Source organism: Canis aureus, chromosome 15, assembly GCF_053574225.1.
Source record: "Canis aureus isolate CA01 chromosome 15, VMU_Caureus_v.1.0, whole genome shotgun sequence".
NCBI classification, from domain to species: Eukaryota; Metazoa; Chordata; class Mammalia; order Carnivora; family Canidae; genus Canis; species Canis aureus.
The window spans coordinates 42,085,991-42,108,926 of NC_135625.1; the positions used below are offsets into that span (position 1 = coordinate 42,085,991).

General features: G+C 39.5%; 1 protein-coding gene and 1 long non-coding RNA gene across 10 annotated transcripts in view; one reads left to right on the plus strand and one right to left on the minus strand.

Moving 5' to 3' along the window:
• ZMAT4 (zinc finger matrin-type 4) overlaps positions 1-22,936 on the minus strand; it is a 353,108-nt gene that overhangs the window by 215,648 nt on the left and 114,524 nt on the right. For all 9 annotated transcript variants that reach the window (XM_077849306.1, XM_077849307.1, XM_077849309.1 and 6 more), the window contains one exon: positions 21,674-21,763. In XM_077849306.1, the coding sequence (XP_077705432.1) occupies positions 21,674-21,763 (90 nt within the window). The remainder of the gene's footprint in view (positions 1-21,673; positions 21,764-22,936) is intronic.
• LOC144284592 (uncharacterized) lies at positions 5,055-7,017 on the plus strand. The gene is made up of 2 exons (XR_013353060.1): positions 5,055-5,172; positions 6,681-7,017. It is a non-coding gene; the product is annotated as an uncharacterized LOC144284592 (long non-coding RNA).

Here is a 22,936-nt window from a genome sequence, read left to right on the forward strand (position 1 = left end):
TAAATAGAATATTCAAAAAGAGAAGAGGTGGGGACCAAGGCTGGGGTCTCTAAGTATATCAGAATTTAAGAACTTAACGAAAGGCAAGTCATCAGAGGAAGAATGAAAAAAAGAAAGAGAAATAGGAGATGAAAGAAAAGTCAAAGAATCTGAGAACAAGTTATTTTATTTGTTTGAATATTAGAAGTCATGGCTGTCATATGCTCAAATCATGTAAGAAAAGGACTAAAAAGTCCCACTGGCACTGGTCATTGGTAACCTTGGGAAAATTCCAGCGGTGCCTGTTGTCCATGTGAGTGGAAGGTGAATGAGTTGAGAAGACAGTGTAAATGTGCTCAAGGAAAGGAAGTGAAGTTGAGGGGAGATCTGATTACATATCTATATATCTATAAGCATATACATATAGATAGATTTATCTAGAAATCTCTCTATATATAGACTGTGAAGAATGACAAAATGTCAGCTCTATAACTTTTAAATATTTGATATTAAGCGAGTTATTTCACCTATTTTATCCTCAACTTATTTTTTTTTTAATGGACACAATAACAGTACCCACTCCAAAGAGTCACAAAAAAAGAATGAATGTAAAACAGTTCAGAGTTCAGTTGAGAGTCTGGCACCCTGGCTGCACTCAGTAAAGTGAGTCACTAATATTCCTACCATTGTCACTACTATGGCTAGGACACTGAAGGTGCTAGCAAAGACTGGTGTGGAAGAGCACTGAAGAAAGCAAACCAAGGAGGTAAGTGCCAGATGAGTTGGAAAGAAAACAAGCAAAGAGGTTGGAGATTCCTGACAGGTAAAAAGAAAGTGACTCCCTCCACATTTAGGAGTTGGAGAACTAGAAGAATAGAAAGTTGGGACTTTCCATGTTGCATTTTAACACCTCAGAAGAGATTCAGTACTAGGTAACAATAAAGGAAAGGGCAGTGCTGACCTGGAATGGAGACAAAGATCATTTATTCACTCTCAGGTAGCAAATCTCTCTTGAGAAATGTTGATGTGTTGCCTGAGGAGCTGGAGATACACCTGGAACAAAGTTGAAACCCTGCTGCAAAGGTTGGAGGTTGGGGGGCAGGACAACTTGTCCACAAATGTAACAGTTGGTCAAGGAGGTGGCTGGAAGGCAGCCAGGAGACTGGAGACTCACCAGTCAAAGAGCACAGAGGACAGGAGCGAGCACGATAGCTAAAGGAGAGCTAGAGGCTGGTGTGTGTGGCTGGGATGAGCCTGGAAAAAGGGCCTTGCAAGTGAGTGGAAGACGTTAGGAGCTGGAAATGAGCTAAACTGCTTGTAGGGCCCTTGGAAAGGGGAGCCAGCAGCATCTCCTCCTCTGGACAGTGGCCCCAAAGTCCCTTTGATGGGGGGAGAGAGATTTTTGTTGAGGCAAGGAGATGGGAGATGTGTTCTACACAAAGGCTGCTTCTGGCAGCACATGCCCCACTGGCAGGACAAGCAAGGCCTCGGGCCCTAGGTGCTCTCCACAACCTACAAAACAGACTTTAAAAAATTGGTTCCAAAATAGAAAAAGAAAACTGCAAAATTGCTACCACTAAATGTTTAATTAAATGTACATAAAACGTATCATTATGTCAACTTCATTAATTGTTAAATTTAGTGCTCATAAAAATTTCATTGCATTTAGAAAACAATTTGTATGTTGGATTTTCCTGCTTTTGCAAGAACCCCTGAGTAAGCACTATGGTTGTCAAGAAATCGCAGTCGGTTGTAAATTAAGGTAGTTTCTTATAATCAAGTAATTTAAAAAGTAAAATTACTATAATTCTTTCAAATGTTTATAATAAAAATGTATTTAATGTGGAATATGGATAGATGCTAATATATATATATATATATATATATTGTATATATATATATATATGATAGAACATTTGAAAAGCTTCCATAGGCTCATAACAGGTACCCCAGAGAAGGTGAAAGAATGCTGAGAAAGAAGGAATCAGGGCAAAGGAAGGAGCACTAACTTCTCAAGGAATAACTTAGAATCTTCTAGCAGCTTTACCACTCTCCCCAGCTCAGAGATTCCTAACCTATGTGTGCCTTGGATGCCTTTGGGAGTCTGATAAAGCCTGGAGACTCCTTCTCAAAATAATGTTTTTAAATGCATAAAACAAAACATACAGGAATTACAAAAGAAACCAATTGCAGTGAAATGCAACTATCAAAATATTTAATGTTTTTGTGATAAAAAGAGTAACATGATTTTTTAATAAAATAATAAGGCTAGCTTCATTTCATTATAGTGATGAGCACAAATGATATTGCAAGGTCTCTTCAATAGCATATGATTTTAAAACGGTGGTTTTTATTGGTGTCAGCTATAGGGAACTGCTAATATTACTACAGTTTGTTGCTCACATTTATAGTTGAAAGAAATACTAAATTTCAAGACATCAGTGCACATAAAGATGTAATTTTTTTCCTATCTAATAACCTTACAAATCTCTAGAATTCTATGCATAAACCTCTTGAAAGTTCATCAATCTCTGATTAGAAACTGTAGCTCCTGTGCAAAAAAAATGAACAGAGCAGGACAAACATTCAAGGGACAAGGAGCAGGAATGGTCACAGACTAGCTGACTCTCAGGGACCCCAAATTCAAAGGTGCTCTCCCAAACTTCTAATCTACCTCATACATTCTGGCAGAATTTGTCTCAGTTGACTTTGGTTTCTTCTATTTTAGCAAAACTTCATCTGGCCTTTGACAAATACACACACACACACACACACACACACACACACCTCAAAGTTAGAAGACAATTGCCCAAATGGTGTGGGGTCAGGGGAGAGACAAAGAACAAAAGTAAAAGTCAGTAATTAAGGATCAATGACATAATATAAGATTTGGAAACGGTAATGAATATTTAGGAAAGGTGAACATACACAGGACATGACAATCGACCTTGTCAGTAATTCAAGCTGTATCAAATAACAAAATCTTATTTTTATCTAGCAAATTAGCCAAGATTAAAAACATTGATAATATCTACAATTTGTGAGGATGAGGTAAAGTGGACAACTTCATACACTGATAGTGGGAATATAATCAGTACAATATTTTTGCTGGGCAGTATGATTATATATCAGAAGGCTATAAAATGTGCATACACTTTACCATAGCAATGCCACCAGGACTTTATTTGTACAAATGAACAAAAACACAACTAAAAAGTTGATGTAACATACATAACCATTGATTGATAAAATAAATTGCAGAATATTCATTCAATATAATACTAAGAATATAAAGCATTAAAAATGATAAGATGTATCTGTTAAGTGTTGGATTAGGAATTTGACTAAACTGTTTCATTACACAGATCACTACTATAATGTGACCCCATAATATATATATGTATATATGTGTAATATAGTCAATATATAGTTAGTATATAAATATTATAGCTTATATATAAATGTTATGTACTATATATACATCTGCAAACATATATACAAAACTATCAAAATATATAAATACATAATAGAATATTACATGTGTATATATATGCATACACATACCTACATGCAGATATATCCAAGTAAAGAAACCAGAAAGGATTTATACCATAGTGTTAATAATGATATCTCTCAAAAATGGGATTTTCATTTTCAACTAAAATAAATAAAACAATATAGAAAATAATAATCATTGTATGTCATTTTATAATCAGAAAGCAAAATAATAAAATAATTATTTGACAAAAGGTAACCTGGTTTCTGGGTCTGTGAAATGTAGACTTCTTTGAAAGGAGTTTTGAATAATTGAGCTTTTTCTCTACTCAACAAGAATTCAGAGCTTTAAAACACTTGCTTAATTGGGTCATTTCAGTTAACACCTGAAAGTAGTAACCCAAGATGACAGCTGAGCAGGGAGCTTCCTTCCTGATTATTTCTTAAAGGTTCCGTCAATGTCAGGCAGGAGCCCCAGACAACTGATTCGAGGTCACCTGCTAAGCATTTCCTAAGAACCAAAAAGTCCATTTTAAAGGTAATGACACTCTGCACTGACAGATGTCTGGCTGAAACCCCAGAGCCGTTCTCTCATTCACAGATTTACTCACTCCACATGTACTAAGTATCTACTATGGAAATGGACTAATATTATCCCTACCCTCTGGACCTTACTATGGAGAGAGGAGAGCCCTGGACATACAGGAAACACACACATATATACTACAAAACAGAATGCTGCTAAGGGGTCATAGGTCATGGTGATCTTCATGGTGCAGGTGCTATCATCGTCATCAGGACGATGAATGAGAAGCAGGCTTCTCAAGGCATGAAAGGGGGAGAACAGGCTTTTATTCTGGAGGGCGAACAGCTTTAATAAAAGGCTAGTGGTGAATCCTAGTCTGTAGTGAATAAAGAGTATCTGGTTTGACACGATCTTAGGGTCCATCTGGGTAAACGCCAGGATCTGAGTCCAGAAGGTTGACTGGGATGGGATAATGAAGGCCCATTAAGGGACTCTTTGGAGAAAACCCCATACCTGGGACTGAAGGTTCCCTGGCACTGCATGTTAGATGTCTCTTTCTCAAGGGAAGCTGAAGGGATTGATTCACAGATTGTGTCTACTGTCTTAGGTTTTTTTTATGCAGATTCTCCAAGAACTGTGGGACCCCAGCCAGCAGAGATGGAAGACAGCCCTGCTCAAGAGTGGGAGCTAGGTAATTGGGTGAGGAAGTAGAAGAGAGGCCATGGGGCAAGACCCATCTGTGGGTCCCCAGCTGGTTTAGTCATAATGCTTGATTTCTTATATGCTTCTATAAAATAGAGGGACACCTTGCTCATCAGTGTCCCAAATGAGATAAAATAAATGTGATCAGATATATTCAAGGGCCTGCCATTTCTGTCCTAAGTAAAAGAGTACATGGGGTCTGATCCATCTGTCACCTCCAGCACCCCTCTGTGGGGAAGTCACCTAGAACTGATTAGCAATAACCCACAAGTGTCCCTCCAACTGAATGACCAAGCAACACCCACCCTGGATATAGGTCCCTCGTAGAGTTCTAGAATTGCATCTTCAGACAGAGGCATAGAACTATGGACACCGCATTTGGCTGGTAATGAAGGGTGAGTGAAATCATTTGGTCAGTCTTTGCCCTTTGCATCCTACAATTTCTATGTAATTTCAAGCAAAAATAACAGGTAAGTCAAGTCCTGGTTTGGCAGCCCTCAGAAGGGGCCATGGGTACTCTGTCGTCAAGTTTAGGCTTTATCCTACAAGAAAGTACATCATCACAGCTGTACACAGAGGATAGGGACAAGATCAGATCTAGACATTGAAAGGCAATTCTGGTGACATTTCCAGGCTGGATAGAAGACAAGAGAGATTTAGAACAAGGGTCAGGAGGCAGAGGCATCAAGCCAAGTGGGAGTTGATGAAGGCTTGATATCCTTTTGAAATAGCAGAAAGGGACAGAGATGAGGTGAACAGTGTCAGACAGAGCTGAATCCCAGGATCGGGATGTGGCAGGTGAGTGGGGCCAAGTGTAATTCAATAGTTTTCAGCCTGAGGAAATGGAATAAGTTTGGTACTATTAAATCATAAAAGGAAATATAAGAAGGGAAACAGGTTTTTGTGGAGATAAAAGGTAAGTCCATGGAAGTGTGGTTATTCTAGATTTGAAAACACCTAAAAGTCCACAACTCTATGACTATGGGGTTCTATTTTCAATATATAAAAGCAAATTGCAGAGTATATTCCAACTAAGTGGCATATTAAAACATCTTCACTGCACTCATATTATTGCACTTTTCAGAACAGAGAGAAATTTCTTCTTGTTTAAGATTTAGTGGTACATGAGATATGCACACAGAAAGGATTACTCAGCCATAAAAAGAATAAATTTTTAGGGGCATCTGTGTGGTACAGTTGGTTAAGCATCTGACTCTTTGGTTTCAGCTCACCTTGTGATCTCAGAGTCATGAGATCGAGCCTGACTAGCTCTGAATGCAGCAGGAAGTCTGCCTCAAACTCTTTCTACCTCTCTTATGCCCCTTCCACCATGCTCGCTCGTGTGCTCTCTCATTAAAATAAATAATACTTTTTAAAAGAGAATAAATTTTGTAGTTTGTGACAACATGGATAGATTTTGAGGGCATTATGCTAAGTGAAATAAGTCAGATAGAGAAGGACAAATACCATATGATCTCACTTACTTGTGGAATCTAAAAACAAATGAACAAAAACATGGTTGTAGATACACAGAACAGATTGGTTGTTGCCAGACGTGAGGGGTGGTGGGTAGGTGAGGTGGATAATGGTTGTCAAGAGTTACAAACTTCCAGCTATAAAATAAAATTGTGGGGATGCAATGTTCAGCATGGTGACAATAGTTAACATACCATACTGCATATTTGGCAGTTGCTAAGAGAATAGATCTTAGAAGTTCTTAGCACAAGGGGGAAAAAATCTGTGACTATATATGGTAACAGATGTTAACTAGATTCATTGTGGAATCATTCATTTCACTATATCTACAAATACTGAATCATCATTATACATCTGAAACCAATATAACATTCTATGTCTATTATTCCTCATTTCTTAAAAAGAACTAAAAAATATTTAGTGTTCTGAGCAACACTAAAGACTTAGGCTTATCAGTCATTTGCACCTTAGTACGAATTAAACTTATAAAGTCCTTTTCCAGGTGAAGGCTTTGAGAAAGAAGTGAAGAGTGCCTGAGACTCAAGCACAGTGGCCCTCAGAGGAAATGAAGGTATAGAAGGAGGACTTCAGGCAGCATGCCTCTTACTTTACAATTGTGCCCAGAGCCAGAGCTGCCAGGCAACAGTGCCTCACTTCTGGACAGAGAATGGGCTTATCCTATATCATTTCTAAGGTAATCAGAACCACTGTCCTTCAACCCCATGTTCCAGAAAGTAAGAAAATCAAGGGACATTTGATATTTGTTAGTGCTGATCACTTAATTCCCCTCTTGAGGAAATAAAAATAGACCATTCAGTATTGCTGTATTGAACATACAATAGTAAAATGCACAAAACTTTGTTTTAAGCTAGTTTTATCCTCTATCACTACTTTGACAGTAATCAGCTAAGCTTCCCTTATACAACACACTTTCATTTGATGTCACTTCCTCAAAGTCAGCATGTCTAAACTAAACTGGTGCTCTTCCATGGTCTTCTTCCAATGAATACCTTCTGTATCTACTGCTATGTAACAAACCATGCCAAAATGTAATAGTCTAAAACCACAACTGTTTATCTCACTCCATGATTCACAAAGTCAACAATTCAGGCAGGGCTCAGCTGAGTGGTTCTTCTGGTCTGAGCCAAGCTCACCTGCTCTCCACATTTGCAGTCAGCTGTTCACTTGGCTGGTGCTGGCTAGGTTTCCAGATTTATGATGGCCTCCACTGATGCCTAGATTCTTTCCACATGTTCTTTCATCCTCCTATCAGCTAGCCCAGATTGCTTGCAAGAGTCCAAGAGCATCAAGAGTCCAAGTGCAATGCATGCATGTTTTTCAAGGCTTTGCTTGTGATGCATTTGCTCCCAGTCCACTGGTAAAAGCAAATTTCCTAGCTAAGCCCTGAGTCGAGTGGGGAGGCTACTACCAAAAGGTGTGGATACAAAGAGGGAGAAACAAATTAGGGCCTTTAGTGCAATCAGTTTCTATCCTTGGTGATATTAACTTTAACTTCCTTTATATCTGCTTACTTCCTATCTCTACTAACTTCTAACTCCCCTAAACCTCTACAACAGACACCTAACAGGTCCACCCACTCCCCCTCTGGGATGTCCTTTAGCCTTTTCTTCACATTGCAACACAGTGATTTTTATTTCTATATTTACTTTTATTGAAGAAAACCTGATATACAATTTCATATGAGTTTCAGGTGTATAGCACAATGATCAATCAGCATTTGCATACATTACAAACTGATCACCACGGTAAGACTAGCTACCATCTATCAACATACAATGTTAATACAATATTATTGACTGCATTCCCCATGCTGTACTTACATCTCCATGATTTATTTATAACTGGAAGTTTGTACCTCTTGATCCCTTTCATCCACTTTGCTCACTCGCATCTCTCCCTTCTAGCAATCATCAATTTGTTCTCTGTGTCTATCAGCCTGGGCTTCATTTGTTTGTTTGTTCACTTGTTATAAGTGAAATCATGCAGTATTTGTCTTTTTCTGTCTGGCTTATTTTACTTAGCATAATACCCTCAAGGTCTATCCATATTATCACAAATGATAAGACTTCATTCTTTTTTATGTCTGGGTAGTATTCCTGTGTGTGTGTGTGTGTGTGTGTGTGTGTGACATCTTTATCCATTCATATATCATTGAAGGACACTTGGGTTGCTTCCATATCTTGGCTACCATAAATAATGCTGCAAGAACATGGGGGTCAAACGATTTCTGAAAGCCAAATCTGATCATTTTATTCTCCTGGCTTAAAACTTTTCAGTGGATTCTGGTTGTACTTAAAATAAAACCCAAAACTTCTTAAAATGGTTTTTAAGTAGAGTCTTCCATCTTATACACGGAGTTACACCCATTGTTCTAGTTTCATATTAATAGTGCCCTTTCGCACTTAGAGATGTGCCCGTTTGGATGATGAATTACACTGTCTCACCTCCCCTAAAAACCTCAATGGTTTGCTTCCTACCCGTGACCCTTCTAGCCTCTTCTACTATCACACCTGCTGTATTCTTCCCTAGTCATGCTTGCCTTCTGTTTATATCCCAATGCTGGTCCCTCTCCCTAGCATGGTCTTCACCTACACCTTTACCCAGTTACTGCCTGTGCACCCTTCAGATGCCACTGAGGAATCACTACTCAGAGAAATTGTCCCTCAATTCCCAGACAGGTCACCTCATCTGAATGATCTCTCTCAGCACCATGCTCACTCAAGCACAGTGTTTATCAGAGTTGCCATTTCAATTGAAGGCAAGGACTCTGGGTCTGGTTTTGCTCCCCACTTACTCTATGCCTGGAATAGGCACAAAGCAATTATTAATGAATTACGTGGATAATTATTGTGTTACAAAATAAAATAAATATTTGAAATTACAAACAATCCAATGATCTAGTTTATTTATGAATCATAATATCGGTTTCCAGAGAATATTTAAATCATGATTAATTAAAATCAGAAAGCAACTACTGGTCATTTGGTCCAAAGGAAGAAATAATCCATAAACGATTAATGACCCATCTAAGATCTCTCAACCTTTCTTGAAGTCCAAGTGAAATGCAGACAGGACAACAGTTTTCAATATGATTTCTAGGTGACAACACTTGAGTTGAGAAGCCTTAAAATCCCTTCCAGGCTCAGATATTCATTGGTTACAATTTAACTTTACTTTTGCCTTGATAGCATTTTTTTCTTTTTCTATTCCCCTTACTTCTCTTTCTCTCCTTTTTGCATCATTAGCCATGAAAGCAGAGAACTGATGTCCAAGATGCCATGTCACAATGCAAAAAAACATAAAAATAAAAATCTTTATGGAAAAAGGGATGAGCAGGAAAAACACACTAAAGATTCATGTCTTGGTTTCCAGAAAATTTCCAGTCATAAATTCATCTTGAATGTTTCCATCCTCCACTACAGCAATGGATACAATTGCATAATGAGAAATCAAACAAACTAATTTGTCAATTCTAGGATGTGACATCATGACCATCCATTTCTGGGGTTGCTAATACCAACCAGTGACCTTCTAGAATTATGTACAGCTGAAATGTGAAGAGGAAATTTAATTAGAAAAGGTCAACCATCACTCAATGCACCAATAAAACAAGATTTTTTCCTTTACAATAAAATCTCAAAAATTAAAAAATATATATCTTATGATATACATTCAGTGCTTATATCCCAAACTATAATGACTATTTACATTATATGGAGGATAATATTTGCCCAGCTCTTGAGTATCTAAAGTCACAGACATTCCTTTAAAGGTCAGCTGAAAAACCAAGTTAATAACTAAAGAAAAATGCCTTTTTTCCATCAGGAATTCACAATAAAAATAATCTCCTTCCCTACACAATTTTAACTATGCTTGGCAAAAAGACAAAACTAATAGACAAATTATACATGATTACAAGACTATTTGGCTATTCAATGTCACAGATCAAGAGGAACAGTTCCTGTTGCAGTAAGTAATGGCCCTGTACCACATTCACTCACATATGCTTCCATAGAGAGTTTCAATGGGGCTTCAAGAATGACACGCTCAAACAGCCACATTTTTAATATCTATTAAAGTCACTGTGCCATGACTGAACAACGCCACCTGTGAGCAGAAGGGAGGGAAATATGAGCAACTGCACTGTGCATGTGGCTGAGGGGAACGTGCGCTGTCACCCGGGGCTGTTCCAAATATCTGACTCTCTTCCAGCTAGACTGAAATATTGGTGCTGGATAATAGCCAAGGAATGACAAGACATACATGTTCCTCCAAGCAAACCCCGAGGTGCTAATGCCAACACCATATTTTTCCCTCTTTGTATTAGTTTAGGTTCTTTAAAACAAGAATGTTATTGAACACTGCAATATTTTCTCAGTTTCTCTAGTTCCTTGGCAATTACTTACAGCTTCTATAGAAAACATCTCTCCCAGCAGCATTTAATCCTTGAATACAGACTGATGAATTTCCCCACCAGCTCACTCTAATTGGTCTGTTGTGTGTTTTCCCCTGATCAGACAGTATCAGACAGTATATGATTCTGACAGTATCAGAAAGAATGTCACTCTTACCCAGTGCTTTAGATAGGGAAATAAGTGACAGTTGTTGAACACCTACCCTCCATGCTCTATGCCCCCTACTCCTTATGTTTTCATGATCATTTTCTTTCTTCATGGGAGTCATGGAATATATGGGCTGTTCCCACTATTTTTCAGTTGGCGAAACGAAGTCTAAGAAAGATCAAGAACTTGACAAAGGTCACTCTGCTAGCAGGAATTAGAGGCTATATTCAATCCCAGGGCAGTTCACAATGCCTGTGCTCATTCCTTTACATGACACTGAACCAAGTGGTACCGTATAGTATCTGCCTTACAGATTTTCAATATGTGTAAGGCCATCAACCCCCAGTAAGGACCTGAGGGGAAAAAAAGAACATGATTAGGATGGCCCCGTGAACGTTGCCCCAATCTGCTGGAGCCTTGAGTGGAAGAATTCTTTGAGCCACTCCCATAAAGACTGTTCTACAGGGACCTAGCACTACTCATGTCACCAATATGTGAAATGGCTTAGGCAGAAGTGAAAGCATGTTCTTAAAGAAATGCAATGCATCAAAGCTGATGGGCAAAAAAGGCCCAAAAGTCAGATGACCTCTAGTTACATGCGCTTCTTTCCTCTCTGAACCTTCTTTATCTCATTTACAAAATGGGCATTGTAATGCTCACATGATAAAATTTTCTGAAAATTACATAAGACCACACACACGGAGCTCCCAGTATCATCTGTGATACAGGCCAGGTGCATGAAACAGGTTTGCTGGATCCAAGTCCAAAAAGACATTTTACTTCAAATTAGTAGAACTCAGTGCATCATCCCTATTTTTCAAATATATTTTTCTCAAGGCTTTCTGGTGTTTATCAGGGCACATTCATCATTGTCTCAGCATTACCTGCACCAAATCCAGGTCACACGAAGTTATTAATGTATCTTGTATTCTAATGGCACAACCCTTGGCTGCTTCTAGGGCAAGAAGAAAAAATATATATTCTTAAAAGAACACATCAACCTAAACAAAGCCAAACAGTCACAAACCAGAATGTAGTGAAGCAAACAGACTTCTTTGTTCTGCAAGAATAATATTTGGAGCGTGAGGAATGCCCAGAGGTTACTAAGGAGAAACAGAATGGGCACATGGGGTCGCCTAATGGGAAGACAGCAGGCATGATTTATGACATAGCCTTAAGAGAGTAGAGACTCATTGTGCTGTGTAGGACAAAGGGAAGAAGGGAGGCAAGATCCTCTCACACCCCTTTCTGCAGCAGGGGAAGAGATGGAGATAAATGGACCCAGACACAAAAGGGCAGACGTTTGATTAAAAGTGAGTGGTAAAATTTTTTCAGGAAAGAGTTGGGATTTAAGAGAAGAATAAACTTACATTTTGTGAAATACTAGGATATGAAGAAAGGAAATCTATCAGGGGAAAGAATTGAGAAAGGAAAGATTGCTTGAGATGCAGACACCTGAAAAGAGGAAATGCAGCAGACAGAGAAGAGAGCAGAAGAACCCACCTGGCCGCCCGCCACATGCTAGTGAGCCATCAAGCTGTGTCTAGAGGTTCCTGCCCAGCCCTGCTAGCTCCACAGAAAGGAAAGCCAATATATAGACTGACAGCTGAAAGCTGAAGTTAGTGAAGTCTATGGTCCCCAGAATTCTTTTATTCTCACTATCCTAAACAAAAACATATTTTGATTCATTTTTAAGAGCCCATTTGCTATGCAAAGTGAAAGACACATGCTCAGGCATTTGACCTCTACTCTTCCATATTTTATGTTGCCCAGTAAGTATGATCTACCCGTTTACCCTGGAGATAATGCCAAAAGGTCCTCCAGAGAAGTTCCTGACTACCAGTTTCCTTTTTTCTTACAGCGAAAATTGGGTGGGAATATGGGAAGGACATTTACCTCCATTAGCTACACATCAACTCCTGTACAAACAGCCTTGATTTGTGATAAAATAGGGTCAAGCCTCCAGGGCAGACAGGAGAGGACAGGCAACAGTTAGTCACAGAGCAGCCAGTGAGAGGGCAGCTAATAAGTGAGCAAGGTGGTTACAGAACACGTGGGTCCCCACCAGAGGCACCTGCTGGAGAGATCAGCTTATGCTGTGACATCAAGACCTTCCACATCCTCTCCCTGTCCTTACATTTTTCCTATCTGAAGATGACCCACACATATAGCCAAGCACCTGGTAAAGATTCTCATAGAAACAATATCCATAACTCTCAGATTTTCCTGAACAAACCCAATTTCACAAAATCTTCTTTTAACAAGGTACTTTGATAGGGATATAACTAAAATATAATCTCATGGTAATACTCTGTAAGACTTTGCATACAAATGATACTGTTTTTATTAAAACTATTTTTTAGTCATAATTGTTTTAAAGAAAAATAGGATAATATCTTATTATGAAAATATGAACAATAATTTATGGACTACCTCTATGGGAAGGGGTAAAAAGATGAATAAGGTAAAGCCTCTGCCCTCATGAAGTCTGAAACTGTGGGTCTTGCCATCTCTGCTTTTTGAACTAAGGAAGAACACTGGACCTACTGGAAGTCACTGGATCTAGGCCCTAAGACCACATCTGAGTTATTCCAACTCTTTAAATAACCCCAGTCCTCCTCCTGGAAGCACATTATATAATCACTGACAACATCATCTATCTCTAGAAGCCTTCCAAAAAACTCCCTGCTGGCTTAATTCAGAAAACCAGAGTTCTGATGCTATCTCTCCCCAACCCCTGCACTTGGCAACTGACTTGAATTCATTCAGCATGCTGTCCTGACTTTGGACATCAGTGGTCCCGTAGCAAACCTCTTGCCCTTGCCTCTGTGGGATCCAGCTCCTGGGCTGGCATCTGGCTAGGCCTCACCCTACCATTAAAAAAAAGTACAAAACCTTTACTGGGAAGAAACACAGAGGACAAAAGTACAGTAGATGCTTCTTTCTTGCTGTCCTCTATGCTTGGCTGGAGGCACACTCACCTCTATGCAACTTTAGCTCCGCTCAGCCTGGACCAACATGGAACAACCTAGAGAAAGGGTTTTCCTCATCTTCTTCCCTGATTCTCAGATCTTTCTGCTCTCTGGATTGTGCTTTTTTTTTTTTTTTAATTTTTTTTTAAGGTATTTATTTATTTATTTGTGATAGTCACAGAGAGAGAGAGAGGCAGAGACACAGGCAGAGGGAGAAGCAGGCTCCATGCACCGGGAGCCCGACGTGGGATTCGATCCCAGGTCTCCAGGATCGCGCCCTGGGCCAAAGGCAGGCGCCAAACCGCTGCGCCATCCAGGGATCCCTGGATTGTGCTCTTAAGGATGAAGACCACCTTGCCTGCAGGAGGGGCAGCAACAACTCAGTGCAAGCTCTGAACTGGTCATTCAGAAATCTCTTTCTGTTGCACATCCATTATCCAGTGGATCTATTTTTACCAACCTAATTATCCCTCAAATCTATGTATTTCTCATTGTTTGTTGCTGCCATTAGCCTCACTCAAGGCCATACTCTCAGTGGCTTCCTGAAAGCCTGATGCTCAATCATCCACCTCTATTCCTCTCTCCACTAATCCCTTCTCTGCATTTGACATCACTGCCTGCTTCCATCTCTGAACACCAGCCACACTGGCTTTCATTTTCTACTTTAAGTGTGTCATAATTTCTTTAACTGCAGAGTCTTTGACATGCTGTCCCCTCTACCTGCATTCTTCTACCTACCCCTTGCCTCTTTGACTAGTTAATCCTTATCCACCTTTCAGTCACAGCTGAAGCAATCAGGTGTTCCGGGAAGGCTTCTCTGATCCCAAAGACCTATGATTTCCCCCATTCTATGCTTTTTCATTACTTTCCTTCATTTATATATTTGAATGATTTTTTAAAAATTAATGGCCACTTGCCCCACTATCCTATAAACTCTAAATAACAACTGTATCTGTTTCTTTCACCATGAAATTCTCAGCAATCAACATAGTACCTGACTCTTATTAGGAAGTCAATTAACATTTCTTAAAAAAATAAATAAATAAATGAATAATACATAGTAACACAGAGCTCCAGTTCTAGTGCCAAACTGTATTGTGTTTGAATCTTGGCTGTATCACTCACAAGATCTGTGAGTTTAGATAAGATATTTGACCTAAGCTTCAGTCTTCACCCCTTTTTAAAAATTTTTAAGAATATTTTTTAAAAATTTAAAGTAATCTCTACACCCAATTTACAACACCGCCTCCACCCCTCCATCCCAAGATCAAGAATCACATGCTCTTCAGAGCCAGCCAGGTGCTCCTTAACCCCTTTTTAAATAGAGGCAATAAAGATTCCTACTTGCATTTGTAAAGTTCAAATAAAATATCTATCAAGTATTTAGCATAAAGCTTGACACATAAAGAGGGCTTAATTAGTGACCAGCTAACAAGAGAATGATCTAAGGATATGTCAACAGTAGAATCAAAGACCCACTGCACTACCCCTGTTGTGGCAAAAATATATATATTTTTTTTTCATAGCTGTCTTTGGGAAATCCTTTTCTTCCTCCTCTCTGGATCAGATTTTAGGTAGAAGTGATAACTATGATATAAGTAAATTTCAGAACCACAGTCCTAAGCTAGAGCCCTAGTCTGGGGCCCGGAGAGTCATATACAGCCAAGTGCCATGCACACATTTGGATTAATGAGGACTTCTAGGTTTGTTTGTTTGTTTTCACTTAAATTCTTATCTGTGTATCTGTATAACAAAATTTTGATTCCACTTTTGGGTACAGTTTAGAGAGGAAATATTGGACTTTGCAGGACATACTATTGAGTTGTAGTAACAAGTATGAGTATCCTAAATCAGGATTACCTCAAAAAAGTCAGAGTTTTGATCTACCATGAGGTGGCTTTGATGTGTAGATGGCATAAGAAACCAGTTGTTATTGCTTCCACAATGTTGCAGGCTTCAAACAAACTCTTATGACATGACTCCTTCCTAAATTGCAGGCTATCTGCACTGAGAGAACCTAAGCAAAACAGCAAGGGTGTCGATTCTTCAGAGGTTTGGAATGATACTTCCTATTGGTCAAAACTTCCAACCTGCTGGCTACTAACAAACTAAAACTCAAAAGGAACAGAGGACAAGGCAGCTTTGATAGTCTGGAATGTCTTAAAGGAATCATCCCTGCAAGCAGAAAGACACACAACAAGAAGAGTGGCAAACCCCCTTTTCTTCACCGAAACTGTCCACTTCACAAAGGGGCAGCAAACACTTTCTGTAAAGGGCTGGAGGGGAAACATCTAAGGCTTGTGGGACATGGAGTCTATTGCAATAGCCCAGTTCGCTGCTGCCCTGTGAATAGAGCTGTGAAGGGCTGAGTGTGGCTATGTTCCAAAAAGACTTTATCTGTGGACATTAAAATTTAAAGTTCAGGTATTTTTCATATGATAATATATTCTTCTTTTGATTCCCGCCGCCCCCCCCCCCAACATGTAAGCATGTAAAAACCATTCTTAGTTTGCAGACCTCACAAGAATAGGCAGTGGCCTGCATCTGGCCAGCAGTTATTTCTGACTCTTGTTTTAAGACCCATAAGTCAACATGATCTCACACTTATTGGGGTCCTAATTGCTCTTCAGGGGTTCTACATGAAAACAGCAGGCCTGCCCCTAACTGAACTGTAGAAGTTGTATATTGCATGGTAGAGACTACAGATTGGAATGCATAGAAAAATTAAAATTAAAAACTCAATGAAAGAAGTCTCCGCACACACTGTACCATTTATCATGCACCCTCACAAAGAGGAAGCTTTTATTTGAGTCCCTTAACAACTCTGAGAGGTAGGCAGGGCAGTGTTTACAGGCCCTGATTATAACCACAGCAATAAAGGTTTAGAAAGTCAAAACAAAGCTGTAAAACTAGTAAACATAGCAAAACCAGGGACAAAATCCCTACTTCTACTTCTCAATACACAGCTGGAAGCCAAAGCATGCAGCTTTCATGGGTAATACATCTGTCTTTGAGAAGTGCCCATGAGTTAAGCTGCAGACCACTTGAGAAAACATTTTGACAAAGTAAATGCTAATATTATGCACAGTATATGTTTGTACCTTTCTTGCACCATCCCACACTTCACTTTGGTCTCCACTGCTATATTGATTGAATTCTGTGCCTTCCAAATTCACATCCACCTTGAACAGGTGACACTTGAAAATCTCTGCAGATTAATTAATTATAATGAGGTCACACAGGATTATTACAGCAGGCTCTAAGTCCAATGACAGTTGTCTCTCTAAGAAGAGGAGAGAACACACAGAGACACACACAAGGAAGAGTCCAGATGAAAATAGAAGCAGATTGGCCTGATGCAGCTGTAAGCCAAGGAACACCAAGCACTGCCAGCAGCCACCAGCAGCTAAGAGAGAAGCATGGAACTGATCTTCAATCAGAGCCTCCAGAAGGAGGCCCTGCCTCCACCTTGATTCAGACTTGTAGCCTCTAGAACTGTGAGAAAATAAATTTCTGTTGTTTTTAGCCACCTAGTTTGTGGTACTTTTTTACAGCAGTCCTGGGAATCTAACACAGCTACCCACTGGCATTTTACACTCTAGAAATACCTCTGAATTTTGTTTCCCTGAAGACATTACTCGTGTTGACTCCACACTCAGAAGCATACTTTGTGAGGCACTTGGGTGGCTCAGTTGGTGAGGGGGCTGCTTTGGCTCAGGTCATGATCTCAGGGTCATGGGATGGAGCCCTGCCTTGGGCTCCTGCTCAGTGAGAAGCAGGGTCTGCTTCTCCCTCTCCCTCTCCCTCTGCCCCTCCCCTCTCACGCAGGCACAGAGTCTCTTTGTCTCTCAATCAATAAAATCTTTCTTAAAAATTTTTAGAAAAGAGCCCTTTGCCCGCCTTATTCACTAGAATCACCCACATGAATAAGGGCTCACCCATCCCTCAAAAATCAGTTCAGTGTCACTTTCTCCAGGCAACTTTTTCCAGGAGAGGTTGGGGACCCTTCCAGGGTACCAGATGATGCCCTGGGAGACAACTATGGTAGCACCTGTCCAGCTCTCACACTGAAGTAGAAGACATGACTGCATACTGGACCTCTCTCCAAATTAGATCCTGATTTCTGTTGGGGAAGGGTCTGGGTTCTTTCTCTCTGTCCCCCTAGCACTTACTTGATGCTTACCATCTATACCAGGAAGTGACATGGTGAGCTAGTTTGCAGCACCAGACAAATTTTTTTTTGTTTTATATTTCCCCAGCCTTGTCTTTGCCACTTACCAGTGGTGTAACCAGAGTCAAGTGACTTAATTTCTCTATTTCAGCTTGCTTTTCTGTAAAGTGGGGATAATGATAGTTCCTACCCTACACAGGAGTGAGGATTAAATGTGCTAATGTATGTAAAACATTTAGAATATAAGTGGGAAGTGCCTGCTAAGCACAAGCTATTATTACTTTGCCCCAGAACAGCACTGCTCTCTGGCTCTGGACCCAGCAATGGCTTCAATGCCTAAATATAAGGTACAATTTCAAGATATGTGGGAACAGCAGTAGGAATAGAATTTAGGGAAGCAAGAACAGTCTTAATCTCAGGCCTGAGTAATTTGGGCAAGTCATCATACTTCTTTGGGCCTTATTTTCACTTTTGTCACAAGATGGGATGAAATCAGATAGAGTTGTTCAGATCTGAAACCTAGGATTTTAGGAACCCATGAAAGTTCTTGGGGGTACTTCAGCTCCATTGAATATTCCAGACCTATAGGAAATCATAAACATATTTAAAAGTGATAAGCATGATCACACTAACCAAATGTCAAGTTTCTCCACTGAGAAGGAATTCTATTAATTTCATGTAAAAACACTATTTACTTAATACTGACTGGTGATTTTTGTTGGTAGCTACTTATCCTTACAGAATAAAAATAAAAGTAAAACTAAATCATCTTTTTACTTAAAAATATTGTTTCTTAAGTAGATTTTTTTCCCCCAAAGCAGGTGAGAAGATACTAAAAAGTATCTTGAAAACCTGAGACTTTCAATAAACTAGATGTTCTCCAAAGTCCTTTTTGGCTCTAATGCTCACAGGATTACAGAAAATTTCGCTAAGGCAATCAACTATAACAATTTATTTCACATTTAATTTTACTCTGTGGCCCAGGAGGAAAATGTCTCATTCTACAATTTCAGGGAAAAAAACATCAATGTTCAAATGAGGATTCTACAAGTAAAGCATATGAAGGGGGAATTTAAAAAGCTGGGAATGCCAGGATAGGAGGTAGAAATGAATTTTTAAGTTTTTGAAAAACAACAAAAACAAGGTCAAATGACCTGGAGTAGAAATGATAATAGACCTTGGAAATAATAATAGGCACTTCTGTTCATCTGTATGTAAATTTGGAATTACTATGTATTCCCAGAAGGCTAAGAAGTGGGGAGGAAGAGATGACTGCCATTAATTATAAGCCCCACCAGTTTTAGGAATCAATATGCACCCAAGGGTTCAGGTATCGTCAGGATGTGGAAACTCAGCAACAAGTTTTCTCTATTTTCAGAAGATCACTCACTCTGTTGGGTATTCAGGGAAGCCATGAAACTGTTCTTAGGTAAAACTGTGACACAAAACTGTCACAGCCCCTGGAAGCAGAGCAATGGGGAGGATGGGCAAGGATGGAGTGGCAAGTGGAAGAGAGTGTTGCATTCTCCCAAGAAGCAGGGTATTGGTGGAGAGAGGCTCAATAATAATAATCCATGGAGAAAGAGCTTTGGAAACTAAGTGCTGAATAAATGAGTTATCTCATTTGGGCCTTATGATAAAACTGTACATTAGATGTTCCTTTTATCTCCATTTTACAACCCCATGGAAATAAACAAAGACCAACCAGATGGGAAAAAGAAAGGCTATTTATTCAGAACTTACCATAGCAAGGATGTTAGCCACCATCACATGCATTTGGAGGAGACTCAAAGGCAAGCAGACAAGCAGGAAAGCTTTGTAATAGAATAAAGGGGAGGCCTCAAGGGTGCCCTGACTGGAGGCTGTTCATGTGCAAAAATGATAGGTAGGCAAACAAGAAGTACACATCCTATGTGATTGATTAGGGGTACATAATTGGCTTTCTCTAACTGGTTTCAAATTGGAAGCACAGACAAAAATTAGGAAAGCTATCAGGTATTAAGAAAATCCAAACCAGTTGGGGCCTATTATTTCAGGGATTACAGTTTGGCTTCCTGGATCATTACTAGAGACAGTGGTCTCACCTCTTATAAGCTTAACTTAGATAGACTTAAAAAAAAAAAAAAAAAAAAAAAAACCAACTTAGATAGGCTTCCCAGACTGCTTACTATACATTTATGGGTTGGTTTCCAAGGTTAGTTGTTATAGGGGTGGGTCAAAATTCTATTTATTTTTTTTTTAAGTTTTTTTAGTTAAAGTATGGCTGAAACCCAATGTTATATTAATTTCAGGTGTATCAAAATGTTTTCTCTCTTGTTCTCTCACTCTCTCTGGCTGGTCTTTTTTTTTTTATTTTTTTTTTTTAATAATCAGTTTTCCAACGCTTAGGTATGAGTCCATACAAAAGAAAGTTGGCCAAATAATTACAAACATCAACTTTCACAGTCCTACTGAGGAACTGGGGTGGCTTCCATGCTGTACCCTGTATGTCAAAATGCCTAAGGCAAATTATGTATTCACCTTTGAAATGTACCATACACCCTAATAAAAGCATCAATAATTTCCTTCAAAAAGTAAGTTCATTATGGAGGTGCCTGGGTCACTCACTCAGATAAACATCCAACTCTTGATTTGGGCTCAGGTCATGAGATTGATCCCTGCATCAGGCTCCACACTCAGCATAGTCTGCTTGAGAGTCTCTCCCTCCCTCTCTAAATAAATAAGTAAAATCTTTAAAAAAAAAAATTTAAGTAAGTTCATTATGTTTCTTTTCCTGCTTACTGATTTACTCTTATACTATGATTATAGAAATCTATAGAAAACAATTTAATAAACACATCATTGGTAGATCCAAATTTTCAAGGATACACAGATTCCATGATAAACCAGAAGAAAAAGTTCTCAAAGGAGTCTGCAAATACTGCTTGCTCTTCAATGATCATATATTAATTCTTAGTCAGAAAAGAGACTGGCATTCTCTATAGCAGCAGAAACAGAAAGGGATCACAAGCATAAGAGAGGGCGGAGGGTATAAATTATACACCTGCAGCCTCCTCAGAACTCAAAGGACAAGAGATCTCTGTTTAATCTGTGGTGTTTATCACAGAGGACCTCTGCAATGGATGGATATGAACACCCACTCAATAGGAAAAGTAACCCCTGCTGGGAGGAAGGATTATTTATTTCATTAGTCCCTACCTTGGCCTGCCTGAAGTAAACCCTTTGCTCTGTCTTTACAGCCTCAAAGCAACTTCCTAATTGTCATTTTCTTCCCAAGTAAATATTCCCTCAGGGAGAGGGGCACTGATTAAAAACAGAGTATTTTTATTTGCAAGATGTGCAGTCTTTATTATAAACGAACAAATTTGCATTCAGTTTTATACACCAACAGAAAACTAAAATATGTAAACAGCAAAGTATCTGATATTTCTCACAGGGTTTCTCCTTAGGCCACCTTTCCTACTCTTTTTCTTCTGATGACTCCTGCCTCCCTTCAGCCAGCTGCCCTCTGTCCCCTCTGTATATTCCTTCTCTGCTCCACCCCAGCACAGAATCATCGCAAAGTCCTCCAACACCATACTGGCAAGTTTGGGCAGGAAAAAGGAAAAACACTTGCTTACATGTGATATTTTCTGTAGTATTTAATAAGAACTATCTCTACTCCCTTAGCTTTCCTGCCAAGGTGGACATGACTTTACTCTCTAGCCCTACAAAATTCTTAGCCAACGAACAAATCATCTAAGGATATCAGATGGTGCCAGATACTCACATTTTCTGACCGGAGCCTCTTGGCAGGACACCCACCATCCCTGGGATGAAGCATGTAATACAGTCGGACTTTGCTTGCATGTTTTCGACTCTGGGAAGGAAAAGCAGAAGCAGACACTATGAAAGAGAAGGCATTTTAAATCCTTGGAAACATAGCCAGTGACTGCAAACGCAAAGTAGTACTTTCATTAAAAACACTTTCCACGTCTCCTGAAAATTACGTGAGTTGAAGATTCAGATAGGTTAAGTGACTTGCCCAAATTATAAAAAGCCAACATAATTTCAGAATTAGAAAAGATAGTTTAAAAAGAAAGGCAAAAGCACTCCAGGACTTAAAGCCTGGAGTGAATAATATATTTAATTGTCCTCAAAATAAGAACAGATCAGCAGACAGAATCATACAAGGATCGGCTGTGATGGAAGGCTAGGTCCCCTGCCTTGTCTCACACTCCTGCTGTCCTGCCCTAAGGAAGTGGGGACAAAGCCCTCCGGGAGTCAGCACACATTGCATCTCCAACAAAAGTCTCTCTGTCTGGTTCTCCATGTTGGAGCCTCAGTAAGACGCTATCAAAAGAGATTTTCCTGACTCGGATGTCATGAGCAAACAAAAGATATCATATGCAAGTCTGAGGACTGATAAGAGCCCAAACTGCATGTCAACAGGCAGAGCAGATGAAGGATTAAAGCCCCGCCTCCTGCAGGATTAGTAGGACTATGGGTTTCCGCCCCTATGGACGGATCTATGTGCAGCATGAAGAACTCAATCATATTTTAGTTCTATCCTTCCTCTACTCCTTTGCTCAACTGAGAGTCCACCTGAACTTCCCTCACCTTTAAAGAATACTGCAGTTCTAACTTCTCAGGTGCCGCCTGAGGCAGGATGGCCAAGTGAAGGGTACTAACAGCAGCGCAAGTTCAGAACCCAAGTGCAGCTCCGTGACTCTCTGTTGTGTGATATTGAGCAAGTCAGCCTAATTTGTTTATGGCTAAAATGAGTCTCATTTTCTCTGTGTACAAAATGAACATAATATTTATTAGGGTTGCCGTGAGATTCAAATGAAGCAGTGCATATGAAAAATTGCAATCTATGTAATGCTTAACATATCTCACCAGTGAGGGCACCAATCCTGAATTCAGAATCTACAAGTGGTGTGATATCAATTCTCCTTGAACCCATCACTACTTAATTCTGATTCCCTAACTCCTTCCTTTGCTCAGGGCTTATTTCCTTCTTTTCCAGGCCTTAGTTCCACTTTGCCTTTAC